This window comes from Alligator sinensis, unplaced genomic scaffold (genome assembly GCF_000455745.1).
Source record: "Alligator sinensis unplaced genomic scaffold, ASM45574v1 scaffold153_1, whole genome shotgun sequence".
Taxonomy (NCBI): domain Eukaryota; kingdom Metazoa; phylum Chordata; order Crocodylia; family Alligatoridae; genus Alligator; species Alligator sinensis.
In genome coordinates this window covers 487,648-500,446 of record NW_005842099.1, presented here as the reverse complement: position 1 = coordinate 500,446, position 12,799 = coordinate 487,648, and the positions used below count along the sequence as shown (strand labels likewise).

The following is a 12,799-nucleotide window of genomic DNA, read 5'->3' as shown; positions in this document are numbered from 1 at the left end:
GCTCATCCGGGCCTGCCGACTTAAAGGCATCCAGTTCTTCCAAGTGACTCTGCACCATCTCAGGGTCTATGCATGGTAGTCTGGCGCCTTGCTGCTGCCTCTCTACAACCCCAGTGAGAGACTTGTCGTGCCCCTCACTTAGGAACACTGAGGCAAAGAACTCGTTGAGGAGTTCAGCCTTGTCCCCTCTGTCCGTCACCAATTGTTTCTGCCCATTTAGCAGGGGTCCTATTCCTCCCTGGGCCTTCCTAGGGAGGAATAGGAACTATGAGAAGCTAGAGCAGAGGCAGGCAATTATTTTGGGCAGAGGGTCGCTTACTGAGTTTTGGCAAGCCATCGAGGGCTGCATGACAAGCAGCCCAGGACAGATAAATATTAATTTTCTAAAATTTTTAAGGGCATCGCGGGCCAGATAGAATGGCCTGGTGGGCCGCATTCAGCCCCCGGGCCGCATTTTGCCCACCCCTGAGCTAGAGCATGCTCATTGCAGCTAGTGTTTGGTAAAGTTAGCTGCCAAACTAAAAACATCCACTAATCTTGTGAGAAAAGTTTTCAGAGGTTTACAGAAGCTAAATTTGCATGAGCTCTCACAAAACAGCAAGTATGCTGTGTAGTTAACCCTCCTGACAAAAGTCCATGCTTCAAAATATGGCAAGTGGAGATAAGGGTGGCAGAACTCCTTAGTAAATTAGATGCAAGAGTATCATCTTTACTTTTTTTTTTAAATATGGAAAAATATTTTTCCTAGCCTTGTTTTCAGAAGCGAGTGAACTATTTTAGCTGTAATTTCAAAACAAACAAACAAAAAACCCTGCAGAAATTCCGTTTGGCGTAGATAACAGCGTGGAGAGTTTAATGTCAGAAAAGTTTTAAGCAACTGAAAACATAAACTTAACATTGAAAACACTCCCTAACCTTAACTACTGGAAATGCAACTTGAGCCGCTTACGATAATGCCTACTGTACAGAGCCACTTGGGATAATTTTCATGAAAGCTGTTGCAAAAATAAGCTTTTAGTCCTGTAAAGACTTAGTTTAATACATGGACAGTTCTTTTGATTTCAATGGTAATCTCTACATGTGAATATCTTTTGACTTTGCAGGATTGAGAGTCTGTAATTGATTTGTTAAATACAGTTAATAATTAATTTAGATGTGCTAGTTATTATGTTATTGGAATGCTCGTTTGTATGCACATGATGGTAGAGTTTACTGGTACAGCTGCTAGGAACCAAATAAAAAAAGTAACATAAAAGATTTCCAGATAAGCTACCTCCCGGCAAGTGTATGAGAGGCAAGACCTGAGCTATTAGTTGAGAAGTTGCTGCTTTCAGGTACCACCCAAGTTAAAAGACTCTTTCCTTCACAGCTGGAAATCAGAAGTACACCACACAAATGAAGAGGTCACTCTCTAGAGAGAAATGGGAAGCAGCTGAGGGAGCTGTTCATAGAGGGCAACCAGGCAGGCACAGAAACAGAATTTGCTGGGGGGTCTAAAACAGGCTCTCCTTCACTTCATGGCAGTAATACTGTTTACGTGAGAGATAGGCATGTAGCTCTCTTTCATGTTCTGCTTTGTTTCTACTGTTCCAAACAATAACTGGAATAGGCATAAAGATCACAAGCCGATGAAAACGAAGATTTGCAGGTTACTGATCAAGCCAGGTAAGCACAGTTAAACCACAGGCTGCTGTAGCCCAAGACCCAGTCTAATTATGGGGATGCTACCCCAGAAGGGGTCAGGGCACAAAACTTAAAATTCCTGGGGAGGCACTCAGACAACAGAGAAGGGGTGAGGGAGAAGACAGCCCTAAACCATAGTATAATTTTCCAGAATACAAAGTCACCCTACCAGGACTCGAAGGGAAGATGATCTCACATGCCTGTTGATCTCATCCACCCACTGATGACAGATAGAACTTGGAGAGATTATCAGAGTTGCTCCTGTGGAAACTGGTTTCATTGCTACTAAGCAATGAGGACAGTAAAAAGGCTTGAACTTCAAGTTTTCTTCTTTGTAGTTTACACACTCAGCATGTTGCCACAGGTGGCACTTCAGGCACTGCACACGGGCCTTATAATCAACCAACCCAAGTTCACCACAAATGCATTCAAAACGGTAGTCAGAAGTATTGAATGGATATACAGAACTGGCATGCTGTACACCACTGCTGACTTGGTCTTGGGAGCCTGAGCACTGGCCCTCCGAGAAATCTTGCTGGACTTCATCATCGTCTGATTTTTTAGGCATACTAATAACAGTAGAATTGGTGGTGTCACTGGACACAAGGAGGTTTCCTCGCAAGTCAGACTCTAGGTCTATAACTTTTGGAGAATTTTGTTCTTTGATGCAGGTTTTATGACCCGTCTCAGACTTTCTATTATTTCTGGTAGTTGTACAATAGTCATGCTCCTCTGGAGTGATGTTCCCAAACTGTGGTGATTTAAGGACATTTTCAGTGGCTGCTTTCCTACTTGCCAAATCTTTGGTTTGAGTTTTAGCATCAGGCAAACATTTCTTCTGAATCCTTTCAGAACTCTTTGTTACCTATAAAAATTAAAAAATAATTCACTGTAAGATATTTTTTTTTGCTCTTTTGTGAAGAAGCGTAACTACACCAGACTAAATTATAAACTTTCATATATTTTCTGATTCGTAAAGTTTCGTTTTCAGTGTTTCCCACAGAACTTCTTGATTGTAAGAATAAGGCAACTGCCAACCCTTCCAGCAATGTTTGCCTTTTTTACCAGTCGAAGTCTTTAGTCTCCATACTTGACCTACATTAGTTCCATCCACTTCTTATCCATTTGGGATGTCCATATACAGTAACTTTTAATTTCTATTTTCACAGTAAATGCTTCAATTTTTTGCCCCTAAAAATAAACTAAATACCTTGAGTCTAGCACTCACAGACAACTCTTCGAACTGTATCACTATTGTGACAGCATACAAGTAGCAAAGCAAAACATCTCTATGCAACATCTGCCTTAATAGCTATTTCAACTCAGTTTACCTGCTCTTTGTTTTTTTCTCGCCTTTTCTGTTCCTTGTAATTCTTCCCTAACTTAAAAGATCCAGCCAATCCATGGCCTTTGACCTGTTCTACTACTTGGTCTGCAATTAGTTTCTCCAAAGTCCTTTTAAGAAGCCTTCGATTTCTCTGTATGTCATACTTGTATATGGCACTAATATACTTAAATATTGCAATGATGGAAGCTCCCTTCTTCACATTCATTTCTTTCACAGCTGTTAATATCATCACTCGTAAACCTACATGCAAAAAACAAAAAAACCCCAGTTCAAATACAGTGAAAAGTTACATAGAAGAAAACATTTAAATAAGAGATTTTAAAACACAGTATTATCTGCAAGTGGATTACAAAGCTGCAAAAGAAACTAAGGTCTAGCATTATAGTTAGCAGTGACAGCAACTGTTCTGCTCAGGCTTGTCTCGCAGGCCATTACTTTTCAGTCAAGACATTCAATACTAACCAAGAGTACACATAACAGAAACATAAGAATCATCTTTAGGCCCCCTCTACACGTGCATGTAAAGGCATGATGGGATCTAATGCATGCTTCACACAATCATGCATTAGATCCCATCATACCTTATTGCCAGTGCAGGGGAAGTCTGATTCTGGGCTCCCCGTGCCGCAGCAAGAAGCAAGCTCTCCTAGCTGGGAGTCCCATGCACCCCAGTTGAGGGGCTCCCAGCCATGAGGGTGCCCCTGCAGCAATCCTCTGGCCCCAGAGGTTGGGATGGAATTGCCCCTGCAGCGATCTTTTGGCCCAAGGGGTTTCCTGCATCCTAGAGCCATACGGATAGAGGCAGCCACAATCCCCAGGGTCCAGGGGTTTCATGGCAGCTGCAATCCCCAGGGCTTGGGGATTTCATTCATTCCTGAGCCCTGGGATCACAGTTGCCCAGACAGGCACAGCTGGAGGAGCCGCAGGAGAACCTGCAGCCGCCCGGATGTGCCTGCCTCTCCCCAGCCAATCTAAATCTCCGAATCTCTCCAAATCTTTTTCAAATTGATCTGGAGGCTTCAGATTCGATCCAGACCTTTTAATGGGTCTCCCATTTTGATCTGGATTCAGAGATTCGGCCCCCAAATTCGGCCGAATCTCCTCCAGATTGAATCGGTGACCAAAGCTTTGCACAGCCCTATTGGACATAACTTACCATGTGTAAGCCTCCGCCACTTTTTCTGAGAACCTGCAGAGAGATACCTGAAACAACTGAAATGCAAGATTCCCTAGTACTCAAATCCTGGTTCAGGTGCACAGACAAATGGATACTGCCCATTTGTCCATTCTATAATCACTACTGCAACCTTATAATATCCTCTGTCCCAGTGGCAGTCATACAATGTGAAGGTGATGCAGTGCATAACAGTCCTTCAGATGTCATTGCGTCCTGTGCATTCTTCATGTCTCAAACTATTTTGAACACAGTTGATCCACACTGGTCTGCACTGTTGTGCAGAAAGGGGATAGCTTGTCCTGACCCCAGCTGACTTCTTGCCCCTGGGGCAGGGGGCTGGACTTGATGATCTTCAAGGTCCCTTCCAGCCCTAACATCTATGAAATCTAGGGGCTGGCGGTTTCATGCACTGCTGTGGTTGGGAGCCCTGTCACCTGGATGATGGGGCTCCCAGTCATAGGAGAGACAATGCTACACGTGCAAATTAAAGCTTGATAGCAAACAAGTATACAGTTAGTACACATTTTCAAGGTCTAACTTTATAGCCAGCTAGAGCTTTTTATGGTGTAATAGCTATTTTACATGTGTAGTCAGTCTCCAGTTAATTGGACAATACCTGTAATATTTAGAGGGGGGCCCAGTAACACAGAATGTGCAAATAAGGTACTTGGCCAAATAAAGCACCAATCAAATTGCTCCATTTTATACAGTCAAGAAGAGTCTTTGAGCTCCTGCCAAACTGCCAATATTGTACTCAACAAGAAAACTTTAGATCTTTCAGATGTAAGCATGTTATAAACAAACATTATGCCTCTCCAAAAATACTTACTGGGATACTGTATTTTTTCCTTCAATTTAAGCTCTATTTTCTTTGCTCTTTTCTTTTTGCTTCCTTCATTAGGTTGGGGTGGAACAAAGAAGTTCACTAGTTTACCCTAATGCAAACAAAATTCAATAATGTCACAGATACCAACATAATAGTTTTATAAAATTAGTCTTTTCAATTAGTGGACTAACAACAGAATAAGTACACACTATCAACTGGAGAGATAAAAGTATTTATTTACGAAAAATGAAACATTTTATATTTCATAGTAATCAATAACCCCATAAAATACTGTTAACAAAGTAAAAAATATATATACTTACCCCATAACTGAAGTTCTTTTGAGATATGCAGTAGACATATTCAGTAAACATGCCCTGAACAGAGTCTTTAGGGGCAGTAGCACCCCAGTACCTATTCACATCTTTTACCACTGAAGAAAGATAGAATTGCAAGACTTTGTAACTGCAAAAACATATGCACGCCTACAGATATAGGCAGAAAACACATCTTGAAGAACTCCAATTACTGTTAGGTACAAGTGCTTGTGCATAAAAAATTCTACTCACGGTGACTAACTGATCTAAGGAGGTAGACGCCTGGTGTCTAGCTAAAGAAAAACTGCAAGAAATCTCTGCCAAAAGCAGCATCAAACCTTGATGTTTCCATGAAAGTGTGTTTTGTAAAAAAGTATGAGATGACACCTCTCCCCCATGCCTGCTTTGCAGATGTCTGAAATGAGAACGTTTTTACAAAGAAGCTGAATAAACTGCCTACACACTACTAGAGCACACCTAATATGAAATGGAGAGATCTAGACTAGTTATGTCACAATGATCTTAACAAAACACAAAACCCATCTGGACAGTCTCCGAGTTGATATCAGTGGATCACTTCACCTATAAAAGGTGCAAACAAGGCACTTGCTCCAAAAAACAAGACCCGAAAATAAAAGACCAAAATTAGGGGCACTGAAGGAATGTATGAAACCTCCTGGATCTTCAAGCCCAGTCCCCTGAAACTGGAGAAAACTGAATTGTGTAATTTATATAGTCTGTTTACAAACATACAATTTTTGAAAAACTGTTCCAAACCCTCCCCCAGCAAAAAAACCTCTCACTTCTCTGATGGTTGAAAACTATTCTAATTTCCAGCCTAAATTTATTTACAGCTCATTTACCCCATCTGCTCTTGTGCTAGTATTGTTCTTTAATTTGCACGGCTTTGTATTCTAGTGCTCATCCTTAACGATTTTATGATAGCCATCCTGCCCCTTCACAGCCTTTGCTTGTATAGGCAAAGCAATATATACTCTAGGACAGCCCTAAAGCATAACTGTTCAACTGGCAGCCTGCAGGTTGCATGCAGCCCACAAAGGATTAATTCATGGTGCACAGGGTCTCACCTAGATGTTGCTCTCCCCATAGCTTCCTCTTCCTGCCTTGATCCGTGGGAGTGGGAAGGGGAAGTCAGAGGGATGCCTAGGAGGGTGCTGTGGCCCATGTGGTACAGCTCCTGGATAGCCCTGACATAAAGCATCCAATCTATTTCTAACCCCCTTATCAGAGTGCCATTTGGGAAAAAAGATGTCAGTAGGCAATAAAAAACAGAAGCATGTAACCACCCAGGCAGGACTTAGGGTCATAGTCTGAAAGATATTTTCTGCGAGTAAAATAGTGTAAGATGGTCCATGAGGACCTAACAGCTCCCCAAATTTCTAACCTGAGGTAATATAACCAAGAACCAAGTCCTTATAAGCAAATGAAGCCCAATGAAGTCTCTGATTAACACATAAGAACCTCATTAAGATTGTGCCTGCAAGAACCTGGTCACTGGAGTGAAACCACTGTCATTTTCTATAGGAGTGTATATTGTGGAGAGGGTAAACAGTAATAACATGAAGAAACTATGCTATTGCTATGTGTACCCTACAGCAGCTAGTTAAACACACCTTTACCCAAGTAGGAAGCCCAAGATGATAAGCACCGTGCATTAACAGAGTTCTATTTAGCAGCATAAACTTATAGAATCTTTTCTACTATGGACAGTTGATTACCATAATCTAAGTATATGTTATATGCCAAATACAGTGCTGTACAGTGATAACCCCAAGCTGGCTCTAAATGTGCTACCCCCAGAACAGGAAGCCATTTAATGCTATTAACACAGCACAGTACCCAACCTAATTCGCTCTTACTGGCTACAGAGTTAAATGGCTATAGAATGTGGCTATATCACCTCTTCTTCCAGAGCTAGCATAGGCATTTCTGAGATATTGAGTAAAGGCATTGATTCTGCTGTAGCATCATCTATGACGGGATGTGTCCTGGCATGGCTGATCCTGCGGATCAGCTGCCAAACACAAATGATGCTGCTGGGGTCACCATCACACAGGGTCAGGTCCCTGCCACTCCAAGGGCTTCAGGGCCTAATCCTGAGGAACAATGGCCCTGGGTGCCAAGTCCTGATACAGGGTGCATATTTGCAAGCAGGGGGTGAAACCAGGGAGGTTTCCCCACTTGACCCAGGTGGGGATATAACAGCAATGGATTCCCCTGCAGGGGGATTCCCAGGGCATGCAATAAATAAACAGGCATCCTCTCCTATAATGTGTCACAAACTACAATGAACAGGGTGCCAATTTACAGTCAGTAAAAAAGATAGGTTAAAAACATCTGTCCATAAAATCTGTAAAAAAATTTTAAAAAACACCAAACAAACCTGAGTCATCTGTAAAACACTAAGCAACTGGAACTTGATTGAGCATGCTTGGAAAGAATCTGAAGGCAAGCTAATGGACAGACTGAGCATAGCCTGAGTGCCAGCTGGTGTCTGAATGAGAAGGTTGCACCCTGCAAGGGGCCTTTTTCTCAGGGTTTTGTAGACTCCTCCGCACAAGCCATGTTTTGCTGCTAAGTCCTGCTGGCTAACTGTAATACTGCTGGGTCACAGGCAGTTTTCTTTTGGGGGTTCATGCTGGGACAGGGGGAGCAGGGCCAAGAAGGGTAAGGCTGGGGGGTGGGCTGGGTTGGAGGGGGGCAGGACAGTACATGGTGCAGTTGGGATCATCAGGGTATAGGGTGAGCAGGGGACCTCTAGGGTACAGGCAGCACGTGTAAAACCAATGCTGCAGTCAAGCAGGGCTACCAACCCAATATTTTTTTTTTGCGGCAAACATTTTACTGACAACCAAAAACTTTTGTTAAATCTCTAAATTTGAACCCAACTCTTTTAAGTGGAGCCTGGCAACAGAACAGGCCCTGGCAAAAGAATTACACTGACATTACATAAAACACATATCAGTAAAAACATGTCAATAACAAGTTTGCAGATTGTCAGTTAATTTTTTTTTCTGGGGTTGGCAATCCTGATGACTAGGTTTGGTCATGTACATATTTTTGATTAACAGGAGTGCAAGAAGCAGCAAGGATGTCTGTTCAGCTCACAACTTGTGTTTCAGCCCTAGATAACTGGATACCCATGCTGATTTCAGTTAGGCCAGCATGTGGAGCAAGTATAGTCTTGCATTTTCAGTAGTTAAGCACTATATCAGATGACTTGGAGAGGCTGTAGAATCTCTGTAGCTTGCACTTCAATTTCTTCCAAGACAAACATTTTTCTGGATGATTTAGACAGGAATGATCCTGCCTTGAGAAGGAGTTTAGTCTAGATGACCTTGTGAGGTCCATATTTTTCTATGTTGCGTGACAAATATAGAGTGGCTATATGCCCAAAGACTATTCATTAAAGTCCCTGTTGTAAATGTGGAGATTCACCTGCATAGTTTCTATTACAAGACACGATATGGCATTAAATCTGTCTTAGGCTAACATGCTTTGGTTGTAGTAGATTGCGCCTGCCCCTATGGATTCTACTATTTGCACCCATTTTTTTCAGTAAAATCAGAGATATTTTAATTCAGTAAACAAATGTGCCAATACTAACTAGATAGCATAAAAACTTAAGAATCAGCAAGAAGTGTTTTTTTCTGAATAAAACAGATTTAAAAAAATTGGTGTCATTCGGTGTGGCTATATATTTCTCATTAGCAGTAACTACCAGGTGCAAGAATATGTAGGAGACCCATGTCCACTGTGCTATGACCCATCTGTTGAAGACATGACAATTATAAGGTTAATATAAGTGCTGCTCGGCTGTGGGATGAATTTGAAAGAACTAAATCCTTGGGAAACACCCATTCAACAGGCATAAATTGTATCCAGGGCAACTTTAAAACAGTAAATACATAATATTTAGGCTCCACTAACATTCAAAGTCCCAATTTGGTTTACCCTACGCTTTCTCCATATGGGCATTTTTGAGCACCAGCCCAATGGAGTAAGAGTGGAAGAAGATGTGAAAGGCATCAATACCACAATAAGTAGCAAAGTTGTCAGTACAGAGGAGCAGATTTTTGACAAATTATTTGTTTATGGAACATGTAATTTTCGGACAGACAATATTTTGTTAAAGCAAATAGTTTTGTAAGAAATTTTTAAAAACTCAGAAATGATAAAATGCTTCATTACAGTATTTTAGAATATTTTAATTTTTTTCTGCTAGAATTACAGAGACACTTAGTGCCATACATAAAATGAAGATAGTACAGATATCATCTGCTTCTACTATAGAGCCCAGCAATGATGGCATTTTTCAAGGAGACCCAGTTTCAAACCTGTTCTCTGTCTGAATTAAGCAAAGGCCTGATCGTGGATCTCCTTTGCTCAGGAGAGTAATCTAAACACTGGACTACTGGGGATTCTAGGGTGGGTCTCTTTCAGTTTTTTCTGCTGAAAGTACCTCTGTGTACAAGTTTTCACTGGATCAAAAAGTAGTGGTGGTGGTGGTTGGGGTTCAGATGGAAAGGAAATATTAATACATAGTCATTGTAATCAAGGAATAGGGGATATTCCGTTTAGGAATATCCCCTATTCTAGTAACCCTAACCTTAGGGTTACTAGGATCAATGGCCATAAACTGACGGAGACCAGATTTAGATTAGACATTAGTAAAAATTTCTTTACGGTGCAGGTTGCCAAAATCTGGAATGGGTTTCCAAGGGAGGTGGTGCTCTCCCCTACCATGGAGGTCTTTAAAAGAAGACTAGACAAGCACCTAGCTGGGGTTATCTGACCCCAGCGCTCTTTCCCGCCCAGGGCAGGGGGTCAAACTCATTGATCTACTGAGGTCCCTTCCATGCCTAAAAATCTATGAAATCTATGAAAACACAGATTTTTACAATATTTAAAATCCTGATGGTCAGTATATTTAGCAGTAGACATCACTGACAGATCTTCTCCCCAGCAGTAGCTATTATAAGTTTTTAACATGAGTATGTAGTCAGAAACATTACTGTTTTGTAATAGTCGTCCAATTAAAATATAATATACAATGAGAAAAGACTCACAGCATACACTGATCTGAACTATGCACTTAAATGCATAAAGGAAACCCAAAGTCAATGGAATATGTGTGCATATACCCAGGACCTTTCATTCTTTTCAGTTATAAACCTCAGTAAATACAGATTTTAATTAGATTTTCTATAAATTTCTCATCCCATTTTCTAAGAGTAAACCAATATGCCAACTTTCAAATAACTGAGCCTTTGTTCTTCATTCACATCAAATGACAAACAGTACAAATTGTTATTATTACTTGTATCAGTCTACTAGTCATGCATCAAGGACTGAATATGAAGACTGATCTCTTCCTTCACAGTAGTTTTACAGCTTTACAGAATGCAATAAGCTAAATAGCAGAGGCAGATGTGCATATTAAATTAGGAATAGGTCTCTTTGCCCTACCTTTGCACTGCTCATTCACTCATCTTCCCTAAAATCTACTACAGTTTTCTCACCTCAGGTAAGGTTAGAGCATCCTGTTTAATATCTTGTCGTGTGTGTGTCAGAATAAGAGCCAGTACTTCTACTGTCTTCCCAAGACCCATTTCATCAGCCAGAATTCCTCCAGGCCACTGAGGCCCAGCAACTGGATATTCACGGATAATGCTAAAAAACAAAAACATTCCCAAGACAAGCTTAGCACTTAGTTTCCTTGTCACACTGGTCATCAAACATATGTTCAGAATAAAAGAAAATAGATTTATGCAAGATTAATATATATAGAGGAAGTCATATTATAATATAAAAAATTCTTCTGGTAGCACCTTTAAACAAAATATAAATATGGGAACGTATTTTTTTCAAAAAGTGACAATAAAGTGCTTGAAAAACGACTATAGATAATAGTACATGAACAAACAGATTCACTTCTAAAAATACACAAACTGTTAAAGCAATCCTAGTAACCATATTTACCTGGGAAAAAGGTACCTCCTGCCCCCCTCCCCCCCAACCATGTTTTCTGTTGACAATTCTAAAACTTTCAAGGCAAAGCAAGAGGGCTGCCGTCTCAAAAATAAAAATCAATGTAAACTAACTGAACACTGAAAAACCAGATTACTTAAAAGGTAAAAAAAAATTAAAAAAGAAAGAAAAAAGAAATTACAGAGAACACACTGAAATATGTAACTTAAGATTGATCTATTTGGCATTTTCTAGCACGTTTCACATTGTACTTTGAAATTAAGTATCTTACAGCTCTAGTTCTAGCTCTGACTTAAAAAGCATCATTCTTGCTTATCTTATGTTCCTCAGGTTTATATAAAAAACAAAACAAGAAACCTTGTAAAACAATTCTCACAAAGTAGAATGCTTAGGGTTTTTCCAAGAACAGACACTACTTACCAGCCAATAAATGGATTATAGTAGATTTTCACTCCATCTAGAGTGATGACCTCTCGCCATAAAAAGTGAAGAGTATTTTCTATAGAAAAAAGACCAAATAACGACTATGATTTTTTTTCTATCGATAGTACACACCTTAGAAGTGGTCAACAATGTGATATTTTGAGAAAAAGAGGAAAACCCAGTACTTTTAGGCCAACCATCTTGCTCAACTGCCTCCTGGTCAGCAACGTTATACTGCTCCTTAGCCTGAAACTCTGTCCTTAAAAATACTTTCATGCTGAAAAAGCAATCAGGACTCATAGTAGAGATGATATCTTTTATTAGACCAGGGGTGTCCAACCTTTTTGAATGTGGGGCCGGATCACGAACATTTTATCACCCAGTGGGCCAGCGAGCCATATTCAAAGACCTCACAGGAAGTGGTATCACATCAGGAAGTGATGTCACGTGACCTTTGACACCAATGAAGTTGCAGGAAGTGACAATGAAATGGGTCTAACCAGTTCAAAACTCTCCCTCTATAGCATCCACCTCTGCCACTGTTCAGAACAGGATACTGAGCTAGATGGACCATGGGGCTGACCAAGCATGGCACTTTTTATGCTCTTATGTTCAGAAGCTGTTATGTTCTTTGGCTGAGCTACCAAACTATGGCTGAGATTTGCAAAAAGGGGTAGATAAGGCATGTTACAAAGTTGTCATAAAGGATTTGGAGCCCTCTAAATCTCATTCATTTTAATGGAACTTGGCCTTTTGACTCAGCTTTGAAAATCTCAGCCCAAGGTGCCAACCAAATAAGTCAAAATATATTTTGCATTTCTATGCAGTGCATCTATGTGGGGCTTGCCAAGCATTTTACAAACATGAAATGAACCTCAGGATGAGCCCAGCTGGAGCAGCAGGGGCTCAGCTGCACTTTCCCCCTACCTGCACTGGTCAGTCCCAAGTGGCACACGGCTCCGCTGCCACCGCTGCTAGCTGGTGCCGACCTGAACGGGTCTGTCCCATCCGGT

General features: G+C 40.9%; 1 protein-coding gene across 14 annotated transcripts in view; it reads right to left on the bottom strand.

Annotated features, from left to right (window-relative positions):
* Positions 1-12,799, bottom strand: part of SHPRH (SNF2 histone linker PHD RING helicase) — a 113,030-nt gene that overhangs the window by 78,763 nt on the left and 21,468 nt on the right. For all 14 annotated transcript variants that reach the window (XR_003094222.1, XM_025204856.1, XM_025204857.1 and 11 more), the window contains 5 exons: positions 11,784-11,862; positions 10,895-11,045; positions 5,038-5,143; positions 3,015-3,271; positions 1,853-2,548 (listed from right to left, as the gene is read on the bottom strand). Coding sequence is in view for 13 of the 14 variants with exons in the window: in XM_025204856.1 (XP_025060641.1) it covers positions 1,853-2,548; positions 3,015-3,271; positions 5,038-5,143; positions 10,895-11,045; positions 11,784-11,862 (1,289 nt within the window). In the remaining variant the exon portion in view is untranslated. The remainder of the gene's footprint in view (positions 1-1,852; positions 2,549-3,014; positions 3,272-5,037; positions 5,144-10,894; positions 11,046-11,783; positions 11,863-12,799) is intronic.